The 19,008-nt window shown below is 38.9% G+C and overlaps 1 protein-coding gene and 1 non-coding gene across 4 annotated transcripts in view; both read right to left on the bottom strand.

The window, feature by feature from the left end:
* Positions 1–606: 606 nt before the first annotated feature.
* Positions 607–19,008, bottom strand: part of FGL1 (fibrinogen like 1) — a 54,483-nt gene continuing 36,081 nt past the window's right edge. For all 3 annotated transcript variants that reach the window (XM_045454721.1, XM_045454728.1, XM_045454714.1), the window contains exons 3-8: positions 16,665–16,845; positions 8,993–9,152; positions 8,639–8,736; positions 5,075–5,163; positions 4,695–4,882; positions 607–963 (exon numbers count right to left, since the gene is read on the bottom strand). In XM_045454721.1, the coding sequence (XP_045310677.1) occupies positions 804–963; positions 4,695–4,882; positions 5,075–5,163; positions 8,639–8,736; positions 8,993–9,152; positions 16,665–16,845 (876 nt within the window). In that variant the 3' untranslated portion in view covers positions 607–803. The remainder of the gene's footprint in view (positions 964–4,694; positions 4,883–5,074; positions 5,164–8,638; positions 8,737–8,992; positions 9,153–16,664; positions 16,846–19,008) is intronic.
* On the bottom strand, positions 2,416–2,489 carry TRNAK-UUU. Its single transcript has one exon. It is a non-coding gene; the product is annotated as a tRNA-Lys (tRNA).

Below are 19,008 nucleotides of genomic sequence, written 5' to 3'. Positions count from 1 at the left end.
CCTGGAACCTGCTTCAGATTCTGTGTCTCCCTCTCTCTCTGCCCTTCCCCCGTTCACACTCTCTCTCAAAAATAAGTAAACATTAAAAAAGAAAAAAAGCCCTAGCATGGTAGCAAAACATTGGATTTCATATCGGAATTGGTATCTGAATTTGAATTTGAGTCCTTGTACGTATTAGCTTTGTAACTTTGAGCAGTCACAAAATCTCAGAGCCACAAACTTCCAGGTGTGTTACATGGAGATGATAATACCTCACATGATTGGTATAAGAATTAAAATGTGGCTTCTGAAACAAGTGTTTAACCTATACCAACAGCTTAAAAATATAGGATACTGTCATATAGCGATTGAGAGCCTAAATTGTGTCTCTGAGTTCCAGCTCGGTAGCAGAGACTTGAGTTCACGTCCTAATTCATAATATTTATTGTCTATATAGTTGATTTACCAATCTATTTTTTTATTGTTTTTTTTTCATGTGTTTTTCAATGGCGTTCATACTTTATTATGTACTTATGCTCATGTTATTGCCTAAACATGGTATGTTTTCTGCGCTGTTGTACTTTTTGTTTAGCATAAGCACTTATCGTAAACTTCTGCATGCAGGAATTCAATAATCTGTATTTATTTGAAGGACTCACGTATTTGCTGTGCTGAAAGCGCAATAAGTAATAAAGGTCAGTAGGAATGAAAAGTAGCACACGTAACAGTTGCCATCTACGTGTGTATGTATATGTTCAGAGGTCCAATTTTTCAAAGCACTTTAAAGCGAGACAAATTGCAGAAAGAAAGCCCAACAGGGAAAATCAAACACTATTTGGAATAAAATCATCTGGCCTAATTTTCATAACCACAGACTTCAGAGAATACCACCATCCATGCCAGGTGAGCCACACAACCCCATTGTCCGTTTTAGCAGTGTAGGGGCCCTTGTGGTATAAGCCATTCAGGTTTGCAGAGTGACACCTAGTGGGAAGAGAAAATAAACACAAAACAATCAGACTAGAAAGCTCCTTCCTAAGCCTTTTCGATAAAAGCGTTTGACTATGATTTCTGCCATTTTTCAGACAAGGGAGTATCTATCTACTTATGTACTTTTAAGGTTTTATTTATTTTCGAGAGAGAGAGCGCGCGCGCAAGTGAGGGCCAGAGAGAGAGGGGAACACGAGACCCCAAGCGGGCTCTGTGTCGGCAGCAGTGAGCGCGATGCGGGCTCAAACTCACGAACCCGAACAAGATCATGGCCTGAGCCAAAGTCAGATGCTCAACAGACTGAGCCACCCAGGCGCCCCAACAAGGCAATGTTCATTAGTTTCCAGAAGGTGGGAGGTTTCTACGGCAGATGGGTTTAACTGATGGGTTTGTGTGTCCTAACAAAACTCAGGATATAGCCCAGGTCACCTGTCGTGTACTGTAAAAGAAGCATTTCTGGTCTTAATAGCTTTTAAACAAAAAAGCAAGCAAACGAAAACATGACCTTGTAATCTTTGGCCTTTGCAAGAGTGGTATGATTTAAGGAAACAGGGTGTGGCATGGCGCTGTGTAACCAGCTTCCCTGGATAATTTGCACTTACGTGTTCACCTTTCTGCTGCCAAGATTTAGCTTTCGTGCTGCACACTCCCTCCCCCCTCTTTTAAAAACTGCCAACATATCCATTATTTTAACCTCAAGGGTAAGCAAACAAAACCTAAACCACCATTTAAAGTTTTCCCAGCAATTGACCAATAATCATTTGTCCAAGTTGCTGAGTTAATTTTTTAGCCTCTATTTTTCCAATCTAGATAAGTGGGTTAGCTAATCATACATTTTAAAAATGTCGCACTTCCTCCTTTAAAATCTGTAAATTTTGTCCCTGATATGGATAGCTAGGCGTATGTGATAATTTTCTGTGTACTGTTAGCAATGAGTCACTACATATTTCTTTAGTGATTAACCAACGAAAAGATGGCAGACATTAGGGTATAAGGAGAATATTTGCAAAGGATGGTTCTGAAAACTCTATGGAAAGTACCCAAACTATTGAATCAAAAAAGCATATAATTTACCCATAGATGCTGAATGGTTGGCTTGGTCCACTTACCAGCTTAGTGATTTGCTCCTGCCGACCATCCTGACAATCTCCTAATTTAAATCTGAAACTATGTATGCTGATTCTGCAAATGTCAAAGCCTACTGTGTTTTTAAAATTACCTGAAAGGTAATGTTAGAAAAGAAAATACTCTAAACTTAGCCTCTGGAATGTATATTTTGACCCATCTCTGTTTTCCTAGAGACATCTGTGCTGTCAGCACTGAGCCTGATGTAGGGCTTGAGCTCACGCACCACGAGATCATGACCGGAGCCAAAATCAAGAGTTGGACGCTTAACCAACAGAGCCACCCAGGCACCCCTCTTTTTATTTTTTAAAGTAGGCTCCGCACCCAGTGTGAGGCTCAAACTCACGACCCTGAGATTAAAAGTCACACGCTCTAACTGACTAAGCCAGCCAGGTGCCCCACTTCTTAGCTATTCTGAGACCAATTGTCCAGCACCTTTCAGTTTCTGGAACAGGACTTGTAACCACACTGGGAGATGGTTGGGGCTCTGTTGGTGAATGCATTTGCAAATGCAGAGCAGAGAACACATCAACACTCAGTGACTGCTTTGCCATGTGGAGAAAGAACGTTTTGTAAGTGAGTAGTAATTATGAAGGGCCAACACTTCATGTAAGTTAGAAGAACTATAGGATTAAAAAAAAAAGGATAAGGAGGAAGAAAATGATAGGATTAAACTACAAGAAAAGGAGACATGTAGACGTAGCACCAAGCTTCCAGAACAATTGACTTTTTCTCTAACTTTACTGATTTTCCACCTCTACAGACATATCATCTCATTTGACTTCACGGATAATGATGAGTTCTTAGGCATCTCCAGCTCAGTAGCTACCTTTCTTTGTCATCTCTGAACGCCGATATCGAAAGTCAAGTAAATTATTTATTTGCCTGTGTTAATATGTGTGCCAGTTGTCATTTAGATGCAATCCAAGCCAAGTCAACTAGGTAGGTACATGGTAATATTAACTGATATGATTGTTTTTTCTGTATATGCGCTTCTGTTCAAAATCAAACATTAAGGGATGCTTGCAACTTAGTGAATTATGTGTCAGTTTTATATAATGCTGATAATTTTTACATAATGATAACTTAGAAGGACAGGGGAAGTAAAAGGAGGAGGAAGAGAGAGTGACAAAGATGGCCTTTTAAAAGAACAAGAAAACCACTAGGGAAAAGACTATCATCACCTTTGGTTTGTTAAGTAGGGATGATACCTTTGTTTCTCTGTTCTCTCTCACTGATGTATGTGCTCTAGTTCCTTTACAAGCGACCAAAATTTTATAAAATGACACAAAGTAAAAAACAAAAGCAAAATCCAGAGAAAATAATGATTTTACAACCACTGAGTTTCAACTTGACCCACCACACTACCCACAACTAGCTGTATCCCCACAGAATCTACAACTCTAAAACCAGCACCTTGCAATCACCGAATGCTCACAGGGAGGACTCCCGTGATTTTCAGGAAAGTTAACATATGCCTGATATACCTCTACTTCATAAGACAGGATTCTAAAATGCTTTGTAAGTACTTATGTAAGAAAAAAAAAAGGTTAAAATTTGGATTTGGAACTTAAATGAATAGTCTTCAATAATTTGGAAAATCTGACACTCCAGGAATACTCACTAAAGATTCTATAATGGAAAATTTAAACGTCCAGACATTTTGAAGTAGTGTTTGTTTTCTAACAAGAAAAGAAGACGTTCAAAACGCATGCACTGCCTAACAGTTGGGGCACATCTGCTTTGCAGACAGCAGACGCATCAGGTTATTTTTAAGGGAGACAGTATGAAGTTTCCATTCTTGCCTAAACTTTGTAATTACAACAAAGGGAGCTGTCTGGAAACCATCTTGGGTGGAGAACAGTTCAATGAGTCAAGCATATCTGGCCTAGAGGAGAGAAAATATTGAGGAATACAATAAATGTCTTCTCATCCACTGCCTGCAGCACTATGTTGAAAAGGAATTACAATTGCTCTTGAACTACTGAGAAGAAAATCTGGTGAAGTATAAGAAGGCAGAATCCAGATGAATAAAAGGAAAAACTTAGTACGATAAAAAAACCCAGAGTGAGCTAGCTGATAAAGTAACACTGAAGTATTCAAGCAGAGGGTGGAATTAAGTGTCAGGAATACTGTAGAGGAAATTTCTGCACTGAGGGGAGCTCAGTGGAAGTCACTGTGATTTAAAAGTAGTATTACATAGAAAAATTTACAAAAATAACATGGCCATCACGTGATAAGAGAAGGTAAAGACCAAACTGGTTATTAGAACACTGAAAATATTTCTCTTATGATAAATGCTCCCTATTCTTTCATGTCAATCTGTGGCCAACTATTTATGATAACTCACCCATAGTTCAGGTTGCAAACAATCTTTGCAGAAGTAGTAATTTGATTTATTTCTGTAACACCTTTCAAGCTTATTAATGCACACAATGAACAAATCCTCAAAAATACTTCATCACTGAAGAATTCTAGTAAGTGTGATTACATAATAATACCAGTACTACAAAGAAGACAACATTACCTCATGTTATAATTAATGCCTACCAGTGAGATATCATCAACGCCATTACAATAGTGTTTATAAAATGTCAAACCTGTTAAACCACCAGCCAGACTGATCTTCTTCTGCACAATTCCCTTCGTAGTTGTCATTATCTCTGTCCCGTGTGCTGAATTTCATTCTTTGGTGACTAGCCCACCATTGCACCTCAGGATTAAAATTCCCTGTAAGGGAGTCTCCAGCTGTTCCAGAATATTCGCCGATATTCAACTCATAGGAATTCTAAAGACAAAGAGGCAAGTTCCACTATCAGTTGTCACCATAATATGATAATTTAATAATTAATGTTAGTTAATAATATATTTATTTAATAAACAAAAGACAGGTTCTGTCGTGTATTTTTGTTTCCACTGACTTCAGGGTTTATATTTTACACATTAATTCATAATGTTACTTATTTGAAAATTTTACTACCTTTTCATCTCCAACTTTAAAAAGTTTATACTGTGCATAACGGCTATTTTTTTCAAAATCTGCAAGGTCAATTTTTAAAGTGTAGTCTCCTGAAAAACAAAAACAACAAGAATTAATAGGATATTTCTGAGGTGTGAGATGACATTGATTTATTGAATTTTAAAAATAATTCATAGCTCTATTTTACTTAAACTGTTTCCTTCTGCTATCATTCCGTTTTCAAAGAATAAACAGTGGCTTTATTGTATTTACAACATGAACATTTCATTGTGTATTTTGCTTGAAAAGAGCTAGGAACATAATATTGAAGGTGGAAAATTTCTACTAGATTTATCATAGGTCAAGTCTAGTACAATTCACTTGACAAAGAACAACAGAAACTAAGTTATTATTTAGCTAATACATTAAGAAGCCTAACAATGAAAGAAGAGAAGTTTTAAGAAGTTTAAACATTTATCTTCTTTTTCTTACTTTCAGTAAGAATGTTAATCTTTTTTTTTTTTTTTTTTTTAAAGTTTATTTATCTTTGGGACAGAGAGAGACAGAGCATGAACGGGGGAGGGGCAGAGAGAGAGGGAGACACAGAATCGGAAACAGGCTCCAGGCTCTGAGCCATCAGCCCAGAGCCCGACGCGGGGCTCGAACTCACGGACCGCGAGATTGTGACCTGGCTGAAGTCGGACGCTTAACCGACTGCGCCACCCAGGCGCCCCAAGAATGTTAATCTTAAAAGTAAATAATAACTAGTTGGTCGCGTCAAGCCATCTTCTTTTCTCCATTGTCCCATCATTTGTGAATCACAGTTATTACTCCTCTTTTTTGAAGAGTCAGGAACCAGAAAATTATAAGTCAAACAAACTGTTAGATAATATATGTTCTATCCTCCTACTTCGATAAATAAAATTTCACGATGACCTAGAAGATCAGGTTTGAACTTACGGTCTTAGTCTCCTTGGGATCCAAGCCAGAACATGGAGGCCCAGGGAGAGAGACCCTCTGGCCCCATCACCCAGGTCTTGTCTGTGGTCAGCCTCCTCTCTTCCTATCCCTATCTCTGTCTCCATCATGCACACAAAAAGGGCCTCGACCACGTTTGTGCACTTTCTAGTCTGCACATACAAGCTCTGTTTACACCCACACTTAAAGTTGTTGCTTTATCTCCCCTCAGGCTCAGCGATGTGCACACCAGTAACACCATCTTCTCAAGGGGGCTAGATGAAGAAGAGGCATGAACAGGTTTTGGAAACAAGCTCAGGGTTGTTTGGGCAGGAAATGCCAGCCTGCCCCTTACTGAATGTGGGAGGAGTGTAGGCTTCCAGTGACCTTGGTGCTTTAGTACCACAGGCCCTGCCCCCCATGGAGCTCTCTAAGGTGGAATTTTGGAAGAGGCCCCTCTAATCTGATGGAAGGGCAGTAATGGTTATGTGAGCCAAGACTGTGAAGTGGATGAGAACAGTACGGCAGGCTAAGTTAAATACCTTGCATTATGGAAGAGCTATAAAGTCAGTCTCAATGTTTCGGGTAACCATCTAAATATCTTTATGGACAATAAATAAATAAAAAGGCAATTATAGACCATTCCTAAATTAATATTATTGCAAACACTTGCAGTCAAAATTTATGTAATGGAGATAAAGCTATTTTCAGGGGAAATTCACTAGCCTTAGGTGCGCTCACAATTAAAGAATGCAGGGACAAAGGCATGCTTTTCCTTGGGATGATGTGATATGTGGTTGTGAAACCTAGAACTGATAAATACATTTTTGCTGTCATGACAGTAGCAGCCCGAGTACCCATTAAAACACGAAAGGGAAGCAGATGTGTTGGCAAAGTGCATCTGGGTGAATGAGCATTTAATAATAATTTAACAACTAATTTGAACTTTGTATATTTGCAAGGAGCTAAGGGTTACTTCGTGGAGTTTTCATAGTTTCGATAGGAAACCCGATAAATATTAATGTGCAAAAAAGGCACTATGATAAATGTTATATATATCATAAAATACTCAAAATAAAATAAAATAAATACATTGAGGGAAGGGAAATCTTATATAAATTTAGATAGCATTGATCACAAGAAGGACAAGCAGGGTTCTAGGATTATTCATCTTCTATAGCTATTATTCTGGTGTCTCAAAGATCCCTATAATTATAATCCTACTTATGAATTGTGAATATAAAAACACCAGTCACTTTCCCTAACTTGAATGAAACAAGCAAACCCTTGCTTTTATGTTTAATGCATTGCCAGTGTGATATAGCATGCTTTGTTAAGCAATACAATTGCCTTTTATGAAACATTCTAAATCAGACCCGAATGGGGCTGACTACAATCTCAGACTTACAATTGAGGCAAGGAAGGCAATGAGTTGGAGTAAATGAACATGGCAAAGAGAAGCTGAGAAAATTCATCAAATGATACGTTAGACAAATACTGAGCTCTAAGAGAAGATACACATGCAGTGGTACATAGCAGGAAATGTATAGATGTCTGCAATTTGAAATATATCAATAAAATAAAATAAAATGGCTTGATGGATGGATAGGTATGTATTGAAAACAATTAAAAAAAAAAAACCAGCAAATGGTAGTGTAGAATCCAGGTGGTAGGTTGAATCTTCTTTCCATTTTGCTGTATCTTTGAAATTTTTCAAATTAAAAGTTGATGGGGATGGAGACAGGATATTTATTAGGGTATTTGACTGTATAAAACAGCCCCAAGCGCCCAATTCTTTGCCTCAATGTTTGCAATGAGACTTTTAACTCCTTCCACTGAGTCTACTTCTTTCCCCCTTAAATTCCCAGCAGACCCGGAAGCTGGTCACACACTCATGAGCAAGCCCAGCCAAGATCAGCAGAACACAGACCTGATGAGCAAAACCACTCAGCCAACTTGTAGATTTGTGAGGAATAATAAATGAGTGTGGCTTTAAGCCAGTAAATCTTGAAGTAGCTTGTTACACACTTATTATGGCAATAGATAGTTGACCCAGTATGGCTATTTTGAGGAATTTGAGGCATTAAAAAAAGAAGGATTAGGACACTACATTTCCTCTCCATAAATTGAAAATAAATAGATGAGAACTCTCCCACCTCAGCCCAGATCTAGTTTCGTTGCCTCTAGTCCTAGTTTTAAGTGGCCACATTTTATAAAGGGGATTGTTGCTCGAAAGGGATCATTGGCATCTGCAAAACACAGCACTTACTGAATTCATTCCATTGCCTATGGTTTAGTAGAAAACATTTTAATGTGTTTTTTATTTTTATTTTTAATGCTTATTTATTTTTGAGAGAGGAGGTGATGGGGGTAGGGAAGGGCAGAGACAGAGGGAGACAGAGAATCTGAAGCAGGCTCCAGGCTCTGAACTGTCACAGTACAAAGCCTAAAGTGGGGTTCAAACCCACGAACCATGAAATCATGACCTGAGTCAAAGTCTGAAGCTCAACTGACTGAGCCACCCAGGTGCCCCTTTAGTGTGTGTGTGTGTGTGTGTGTGTGTGTGTGTGTGTGTGTGTGTGTGTTTCAACTATACTTCAAGTGAATTTGATATCAGACAAACCTTACCTTGTGTGGTCAATAAGTGAATATTTTTATTACCCAGCCAATATTCACCATTTTCTTGAACAAAATTTCCAAAGCCATTTTCATAGTCATTCCAGCCTCTAAAAAATTTGAAATGAAAGCTGATTTTAGCAGAACCCAAAAGGACCTTTGCAGTAGTAACTAAGGTGCCCACCACCCTCCCCAATTACCCACGCCCCCAATATTTTTTTTTGATTAGCAAATGCACTTTCAGTATTCTTATTTGGAAAGAGTGAAATTCTAATTATAGACCTCAGGATATAATAAAAATGCTTTACTTGTTACAAATCTCACACATGCTACTCCAAATAAATCCTTGCATCATAATTAGCACACCTGTTAAAGTTCTCACTGCCATCAGATCGTCTCTGAATTACAGTCCATCCTCCTCCATCAGACATGTCACAGTAAACAGAGAATTCTGTTGGGCTCTGGAGAGGTTTGATTTTGTAAAATCCACTGCGCTTATACCCATCATTAAAAATCTCCGAACAGTCTGTTTGCAAAACAAGGTAATGCAACATTTGTTATATGCCTTCCCCGCCCCCCCCCCCCCCCCCCCCCCCGCATAGGAGCCTCTGGATAAGATTAATCAATACCAATGGAGATAGATAAACACATGGTGTAGATAATCAGCTTTTTAAAATTGCATCTTGTATATCTTCCAGTAGATATTAGGAAAGCCTTATTTCCTTTTCTAGTATTTAATTTTATCTGACTCCTTGACATGATCATGAAAATAAAAAAGAAATAAAATAGGGATTTGGTTTCTCAATTCTGATTTTTGTGCAAACACTTAAAAAATTATATATGTTCAATCGATTATAGCATATTTAAGTGGAACCTATAGGGGCGCCTGGGTGGCGCAGTCGGTTAAGCGTCCGACTTCAGCCAGGTCACGATCTCGCGATCCGTGAGTTCGAGCCCCGCGTCGGGCTCTGGGCTGATGGCTCAGAGCCTGGAGCCTGTTTCCAATTCTGTGTCTCCCTCTCTCTCTGCCCCTCCCCCGTTCATGCTCTGTCTCTCTCTGTCCCAAAAATAAATAAAAAAACGTTGAAAAAAAAAATTAAAAAAAAAAAAATAAGTGGAACCTATAGCCTTATCTGACAGAATAAGAGAACTTATCTCTCCTAAGAAGCTAAAATTAAAGTAGAAATAGAACCTCAAGCAAATAATATAATATGGGTTATCTTGACTTACAGCATTATAAATCATCCTGAACATCTGGAGATGAATTCAAAATAGTAATCTTCTTGTTAGATTCTTATAACCTCCCAGTTTCAGCAGATTTTTTACTAGCCCACTGAAATTTCCAACAGTCCATGCATTCTTAGGTGCTTTTGCTAAAAATCGCAAGCTTCTGCTATTCCTTTTATCCCCACATTCTTTTTGCCAGGATATTTCTTTGACCTTTGAAGCAAACATAACTACCAGTCTGTTTCCAAAAAGTAGTATCTGTTTCTTAAACTACTTGAAGGTAGAATAAATTAACATCCACTGGGTCTCATCTAGGCTGATTTGTACACACTTTTAGAGAATTTGGCAAAATGGACCTCACTACAGTTTCAACATCCAGGAAGCTGTGTAAGGGGTGGTTGAAGTAGGTGGCCACCGTCAAGAGATCGTCTCAAGAATACTTAGTTACAGAGTTTTGAGTAAAAACACTGTAACTTAAATTATAGCTGACTTTCATATTTTACCCTTAGCATTTTGTTAATTTCCTTCCTTTAAAAAAACAACCTTTTCTTTTCTTTTCCTGATTGGATAATTCCATTCTGCTAGCATATTTTGAAGTTCTTTCTTCTTTTTCGTTGTTTTGATGCCAAATTGTCGCAACTCCATTTTGTTACAAGTGAGATATACTGCATGCCAAAAAGATGGAATGGGCGGTAGGAATTAGACAAGAAAATAAAGACCCTTTGTCACTTTCTGAAGCCCTCACCAGGTTAAGACCAATCATATACTACTGCTGTGGTGAGATGTTCATCTTTGTGATGATTTAGGCTATATTCGTATATTTATTTCTGAGATTCAGAAGCACATTCTTTGTGTGTGTTGGATTCTTAAAAAAAAAGAGAAAGAGAGAGAAAGAGGTCCTTTTCTGGCAATTAAACAAGAAGAAAAACATCACCTAAAATTAGTTCAATGTTGCTCAAAAGCTTACATTCTGTGGTCAAGTAGATTGTACAACACTTTTCATTAAAGTAAGCAGATTTTAACCCTGTTAAGGATAGAGCTCTTTGCTTACATGTAATCTCCAACCAAAGAGCTGAATAGTAAAGACTCCAAAGATTCAGGCTGTTTTCCAGGCAAATATGGAAATGATTAGCTATAACATTTGCCTCTGGAAAACTTTGTGAATATAGCATGTGGAGCCAACATTTTCTATTTGTTTCTATTTTATGCCAACTGCAAGTTTGTGTTTTTAAAAATGTGTCCTTCTTCCCAGAGGAAAAAGCCAAACATAACTTAAGATCCAGAGCAAAGCTTTCAACTTAAAAAAAAAAAATCAAAAACAAAAAAAACCCAACAAATTAAAAAACCTCAAAGAAGCATGAGTAGCAAAATTGCTCACATGAAAGCAGTTAGAAATAAGGAGGCTGCCTTGGGGAAATGTGAAAATGGGACTTGCACCTCCACAGCAGGAAGTTCAAACAATGTAGGGTATAAAACATTAACTAGATATTTGAAACTATGATTTTCAAAATGTTTTGACCCACTCAACTCCCCAGATAATACGCAGGCAAGGGCAGGATTAAAAAGCTCCGTGTTCCTGGGACTTAAAAAAAAAAAGGGGGGGGTGGATTTTTGGATGCTTACATAATACTAGAGTGAGGCCAGGGTTGCCTGCCCTCTGACAAACACTGTGCTAAACTGGAAGAGGTGAATGCTTTCTCTGATCACGCAGAAAGCAAGCCATGTTGGAAGGCTTCTGAATGTTTAAGCTTCACAAAGTGACACGACAGCTTGCCAAATGGACTTTTCCCTTTTGTCCCACAATGGTGGCTGAGCTCAAAGCTGAAGTCCGAAGGCACTAAGTACCCCACATTCTAAATTCAAAGAAAGGCCAGCATGAGCTCAGCTGCCCCCAAAGGCATGCTGGGAAACGCTAGAACTAGCCCTGCTGTAGCCATTCTTTATCCCCACCTGCTCTGTGACATTAGAAAGGAAACAAGAAGAAAGGATGCTGGTTCCTTGGAGAGGGCAGGATTCTTGAAGGGTAGGGTGGGTAGGCTCTCTCCTCTGAAAACAAGGGAGAGAGTATATAACAATGTGGATAGATAGCTGACATTCACTGAGCACCTCTTTTGTATGAAATGCTACTGTAATCATGTTACATGTGTTAACTCTGAATCTTTACGACAAAGAACCATTCTTATCATTCCCATTTTACAGATGAGGAAAATGAAGGATATAAAGATTAGGTAACTTGCCCAAAGGCTACAGCTACCAAGATGGGCAGCTGGACTTTGAAACCAGGCTTCAGAGGCAACACCTTAATCACTACACATGCCTCAAGTGACTGTCTTGTAAAGATTGAAGGCCTTGCAGGAGGGGATCTGGCTAAACCAGTGGTCTTGTTGGCTGAACAGACGTGATGCCACAGGCTGTGGTAATTATCACCAATTAATGTGAATTTGGTATCTTTCAATTTAAGTACATAATTTAATAGCAGCCAAAAACTTCAAAATAAGATACATTTAATTATATGTTGTATAAAATCACATGATTTGTGTATTATCTGCACAAATTGCTAGGTTATAAGCAATTAGGTGTTTTCGACCATGAGATGAATTAGAATTCAGAAAACAAATTAGTAATAAAATAGTAACTTGTAAGTAAGAACAAAGAAATTTATATTTCTATAGATGGTGTACATGAATATTTAATTTTTTTAAGTTTATTTGTTTATTTTAAGATAGAGAGATAACACACACAAGCAGGGGAGGCGCAGGGAAAGAGGGGGAGAGAGAAAATACCAAGCAGGCTCCATACTGTCAGTGTGGAGCCTGATGTGGGGCTTGAACTCACGAACTGTGAGGTTATGACCTGAGTCAAAATCAAAAGTCAGACAGTTAACTGACTGAGCCACCCAGGAACCCCAATGAACATTTGATATTTTTAATTTAAGGAGACCAAAAATATAAACTTTGGTAGCAAGTTCTTATATATTTTATACAATATTATATATTATGTTAAATATATACTTTTTGGAATTTATGGTTATTATATATTTATCAAGGGTTTGCCTGTGGCAGGTTCTTTAGTACTATTTGTCTATATGCTACAAAATAAAGTACAATTAAACTATATATTTCATACTGTATTCATCATATATGAAGAATATTACATAGTTCTACTAACTTCTGGGGTTTTTTTTTGAGGTGGGGGAGGGGGGTAGAAAGAGAGCACGAGAGACAATCTTAAGCAGGCTCCTACCAATGCTGAACCCAATGCAGGGCTCGATCCCACAACTGTGAGATCATGACCTGAGCCGAAATCAAGAGTCAGATATTCAACCATCTGAGCCACCCAGGTGCCCCCCTGGATTTTTTTTTTTTTTAGCTGTTACATCCCAAACCAGAAAATGCCTATCATCTATCTTATTTTATGTGCTATAATGTTACAAGACAGACAGACAGACACACACACACACACACACACACACACACACACACCCTACAATGGTTTGTATAGACCCTGACCATATGACTCTTCCATCCAATTCCTGTTTATACAGTCAGGCCTCCTCTGATCTTGGTATTTTCATTTTCTAGTAACTGATTTCTGCCTTACTTCTTGGTGACTTCTTGTCTCCCACTTCTTGTCATTTCTTGTGGCCCAGCACTCCTGACACAGGGATTGGAGTTTCAGCTCCTCAGCCTGAGTCTTCCCACGACTGAGTTTTCTCATACACAGTCCTAGTAACAAACATCCAATCACCTGCCTCCTGTGTTCACAACCTGTTCAGAGTTCCTGGGTTTGGGGCTTAGTTTGGAATTTGGAATAATGGTGCTTCTCTTGCATCCATCAGTTCCTTGTCCTTGTGACCAGCCGTGTACCTACTTTTGGAATCACATAAGGTGCCAGTAGCATTGGTTTCTTCTGAACCCTCTGTCCTTGGCTTACAGATGGCTGCCTTCTTGCTGTAGCCTCGTATCATCTTTCCTCTCTGTGCATCAGTGCCGCCGTAATCTCTTCTTATAAGGACACCAGTCAGACTGAATTAGGGCCCATTCTAATGGCCTCATTCTAACTTAATCTCTTCTTTTAAGGCCCTATGTCCAAATACAATCATATTATAGACATTGGGGGTTAGAGCTTCAACATATGAAGCTCATATGGGGGGTGCACACAACTCAGTCCATAAGACAAAGTCATCAGTCAAATGGCTTTTTGGCCATTCTGGTTACTCCCTTCTCTGAATCAACCTTGTTATCAACAATGATTGGCCTGATTAATCCAGTGAGATCCAACCCTGACATCTGTTTCTTACATTTTCCACAGTCTCAGGATAGGTAGCTGAAACCTGCTGAGTGGATAAATGACCACATTACAATTAGGCCTCAACATTCGTTGAATGAAAAAGGTATTCAATTGCTACAATGCCTTACCTCCTATCTGAAAAGAAGTAAAGCCTTCTATACTAGGTGGCCCCAGGAAATCTTGGTCCTCCTCAGCCTGTGGGAAGAAATGTGGGGAGAAGCCTGACCTGATTCTGGTCTTGAACAATCTCATCCACACCCATCAGCAGAAGCACAAATCCTTTGCAGTCTTGTAGGGATTCTCATTTAATTGGTCTGGAGTAGAACCTGGACACTATTTGTAGACAGTTTCCCATGGGTCAATTGCCTTCCTGCATATTTTGGAGGCAGAGTATATGTTCTGGACTATTTTTTCAGGGATCTTTGTATAGTAAACAGCCTTATAAGATAGAGACAGTGTCTCCCTCTAGAGCAGATGGCAGGTTAGTTTCTGCCCACTTTCATAGAAATAACTCTCTTGCAAAGGAGAAAAGACTGGGCAGATTTGCTTGTAACCCATTATAAAAGATTGAGATTTACTAAACTCAGGGCTCCTCACCTGGACACAGCCCACTGCCTGCACATTCTCCACATTGCTTCCTTAGTATTTGCAATCAAGGGATGTTGGTACAAACATGAAGTTCTTGTCTCGGACCCAGGAGTCTCTTATCTTCTGCCAACACCCGTGAAACCGAGGCAGGCTAACTCTTTAGGTTGCAAATGGAGTAAAACCTCAGACCCTCCACAGTTCTTCATAGGTGTCAGCATTTTAACAGTCACCAGGTGATTCTATCTGTAGACCTGGCTGAGAATCACCGTCTTCAAGGAATGTCAACTGATTGTACTTCTTGTTCAATTGCTCTCCTGAGCCTTCTTTCACTGATGTCTTCTGAGGTTCTAGTTCCTGTTCTTTGCCCTGAGATTGCTTCAGACAGTCTCTTTGTTTCCCAAGCCTATTTTTATCCGAGCTGTCTTTGGTTCCTTTTTGTTCCATGCCACCGAGCCACGAGCCATCATCACCCTACATCTATTCCCTCTACCACAGGCCTCTGTCTGATCTTGAAATGGGGGAAAAGCAGTTGGATTCCAAGAATCAAGGGTAAGGGATCAAGTGACTGGACAACAGAGTGTCAGGAGCCCTGGGCAAATGTCTGACCAGAAAGAGATTAGGTTCTTGGTAAAGAAAGAAAAAGGGAACATTCCATTGAAGCATAGTTTCTAAAATTCTCATAATTCTTATATGCTTCACTGATGAGTATATTTAGAAACACAAAATAAAGATGTCTTTATTCTATCAGCCTGGAATCTCTTTAGCCTCTGTAGTTTTTCAATTACAGTCAGATATATTTTCCAACTTATATTTGCTTATTTAGCTATTCCTATCTTTCTGTACTACCTTGTTTTCATTCATAAATGTGAGGCTCTGTTATTTTCCAGGTACTCTAATGGGCAACAGGGAAGAAAGAATGATGAGACATCATTCCTAATGAAGTGCCTGCTCAATTGATCAGGATAGACTCATGAACAAAGAAATTATAATACATCATCCCAGTAGCTAGAGCAGACATATAAACAAAGTGCTGTAGATGGCATCCTCCTTACTGACAACTATGGTTTGTTTACTTTAAAAGATGCCTGGAGGAAGGCAAATGAATAGTTCTCTATAAAGAATAATGATATGTGCAGTGAATGTGTTGACAGACAGTTTAAGATCATTAAGTTTCTGGGTGGAAACAATGACCTAATCGAAAGGAAAATTATCAAACCATAAAATATGCACATAAAAACAACCCTTGTATTTCCCTAAATAATTGTGATCCCTTTTTCTTTCTCTGCCCTTTTATTCTATTACCTCATTTACTACCCTAAGGCACATAAGGGACTCAAAAGGGAAAACTGTATAAATGTAACGAGAAATGCTACACAAAAACAAAACGGTAAACTTTTTCAGATATGTCATTTGCACACCATATGTAAACAATCTCGTCTTTGATCTCTCTTTAAACTACAGAAATTCTAAGATATTTAGCATTGACATTAAATATCCCCTCAGAGATAAGAGAGAGAAAAGGATAAAATTAAATTTATACCGGGGCGCCTGGGTGGCTCAGTCGGTTAAGCGTCGACTTCAGCTCAGGTCATGATCTCACAGTCTGTGAGATCGAGCCCCGCGTCGGGCTCTGTGCTGACAGCTCAGAGCCTAAAGCCTGCTTCAGATTCTGTGTCTCCCTCTCTCTCTGCCCCTTCCCCGCTCATGCTCTGTCTCTCTCTGTCTCAAATATAAATAAAAACATTTAAAAAAAATTAAAAAAATTATTTAAATTTATACCAAATTCACATTTGGTATAATGCTTCATGCTGCTTGTTATTAGAATAGGAAAAGCTCTTTAGCAAAACCTGAAGTGACCAAATAATGAGCACCACCATTGCACAGGGGTGTGAGTCATAAGTTACTGAAACACTTAAGAAAAATAGGTTCTGACCTGCATATTGCCTTTTGCCTCCAAGGTCAATGACAATATTCTCCTCTCCTTTATCGAGGAACTGGATTTCGTTCTCATGCAAAAGCCGGGTGATCTTGACCTGTTGATGTTTGACCCGGGTCTCGAGCAGGTGCACCTGGGCTCTGAGTCGTGCTTGCTCCCGGAGACAGTTCTCTAGAGCCTGCAAAGGAATGTGAATCTCATTCTCACTGGGAAATAAATGCCTAATAAGTTGGACAAATTAGTGATTCAACTTTGTCCCCAGCTCCCATTTCAGAATATTATTCTAACCAGAACATGGTATGAAACTGATGCTATTTGATACTATTTGTTATATGAAGAATATGTAATTATGACTATAGTAAAGTGCTTGAGCTAGAAATTATATATTAATATGAGTTAATCTGAATGACTACACAAAGAGCTTTAGACTCATCTTATTTTATCCTCATAATGATTCCAGGAGGGAGGAATTGGCTCCATCCTGGTGAGGAAACTTGCCCAGGAAGTTCCAGCAGGTAGGAGGGTCAGGATTCAAATCCAGTTCGAGATCCCTGCTCTCAGTTTCTACATGACAAGAAAGCAAAAATGCTTTCTTGACAGCATCGTTGTGCATTGCTAGTGTGTCAGTCTCTAAAATAAACAGGGCTTTTGAATGACCTTTTGGTATTAATGTTTTAAAAATTTAATCGAATACCTATAATCTGATGACACATGGTCACCTTTATAAGAGGATACTAATTTAGACCCTCATATCCCTGAGTGTGTCACCCATTTACCTGTGACTGGAAATTCTACTGAAGACACTTTAACTTTTGCTTTTTTGTTTTTCTTTCAATTATTTCAGACAGGGATGGGAGGAGCCTGAGTTTTCCAGTTAAGTCATTTATCTTCTCTAAAAGGGCAAAAACCTCAAGAATATTGCCTGTGCATGAATTAATCAGCTCCTTTCTAAACTGGCATCTAACAGAGAATGCTACAAAGAGAAAGCAAATGTTGTGGGTGGCGGAGGGTGGTGGTGGTGGGGATTAATTGGGAAGGTGAGCTGCATAGGTGGGTCTCCTGGAAGAGGTACCGAGGCCAAGAAGCTGCAATAAAGGCTCTTGGATACTCAAGGCTGGAAGAGTTACTAGAGGTATAGTAGGGAGAAAAGGACAAAAGACAATTTTTTTTCCCATTTTCCACTCTTACCTTGACATCTCCATTTGCAACTTATGTCATGATCTCCTGCGAAGAGTGTAAATGTTTACTTTTGAGAAATTATGAATTTTCATGTGTAATTACCTTACACTACTACTTTTATACACGTTATTGCCTAAGACAGCCATCAGATATGTTTCCCAATTTACAATTGCCTCTCGGCCCCTAACTTTATGTACTGCCTTATGCCCTTCCGTAATTAGGAGGACCCACCATGTTCCAGGCACTCTGCTAGCTGGTCAGAATAGCACAGCTGGACACTCTATTTGGGACAAAGAGGTACATTCCCTTCCTAAGAAGGCCTATACTGGAAACACAGAGATTCAACCTCAAAACTGGAAGTCACACAGCAAGAGTATGGAGAATTGTTGGTACAGGTCTTCTCCCAGTTTCAAGTCTAAGTCACTGAATGTCTCCTAGCTATTGCTCTAGGACCATTTCTTATTTGCTCGTGGTACTCTCTCCTCAACACTCCTTGATTTAGCCACTCTGAAATAATTATTTACTTAGCTCCCTGACTCGCACCAGTCTAAAAACTAAACAGCAAGAACACTGGATGGTATCTGGAATCCTGTGCTGCTTTTCGATAGGTGGAAATTGGCTGTGATATTGTTAAGTACAGTGCAGCGTGCAATTTAAAAGTACAAGGCAAGTATCTTCGATCTTCATGAGCCTACATACATGGTCTTAATGAGTTTATTTAACATTTAGGAGTTTTCTCTCTCCCAGAATGTTGAGTAAATGAATGTTTCCTCCCTTTCACTTATGAGCGGAGGAAGGCATGAGTTCATTGTAATTACTGTCAGATAATTTGTTTAGTTTATACTAACAGTGTTCAGTATTGGAAGGCTCAACTTTGGGAAAGCCACGGGTCAAATTTAATTACTATGGATAGTTTTAAACTTCTAACATTAACTACCCAAGTAACCCCAGTAACTCCGAAAAGATTTTACTTGTTTATGGCAAATACTGGTTTTGACTTTAAGAAAAAATTTGAAAGCACTTGGTAAGTGCCTGTTACGTGGCAGGTGCTTCCACAAACCCTTTTCATTTTTCCCCCCTTAGTTAATTTTTTTTCAGTGACAAATTACTATAGGTTTTCTGCAAAATAAGAGAAAATCCAGGTCAAAGCAGGCATTCTAGA

The sequence above is a fragment of the Leopardus geoffroyi genome, chromosome B1, assembly GCF_018350155.1.
Source record: "Leopardus geoffroyi isolate Oge1 chromosome B1, O.geoffroyi_Oge1_pat1.0, whole genome shotgun sequence".
Classification (NCBI taxonomy): Eukaryota; Metazoa; Chordata; class Mammalia; order Carnivora; family Felidae; genus Leopardus; species Leopardus geoffroyi.
This window is presented reverse-complemented; position numbering and strand designations above follow the sequence as displayed.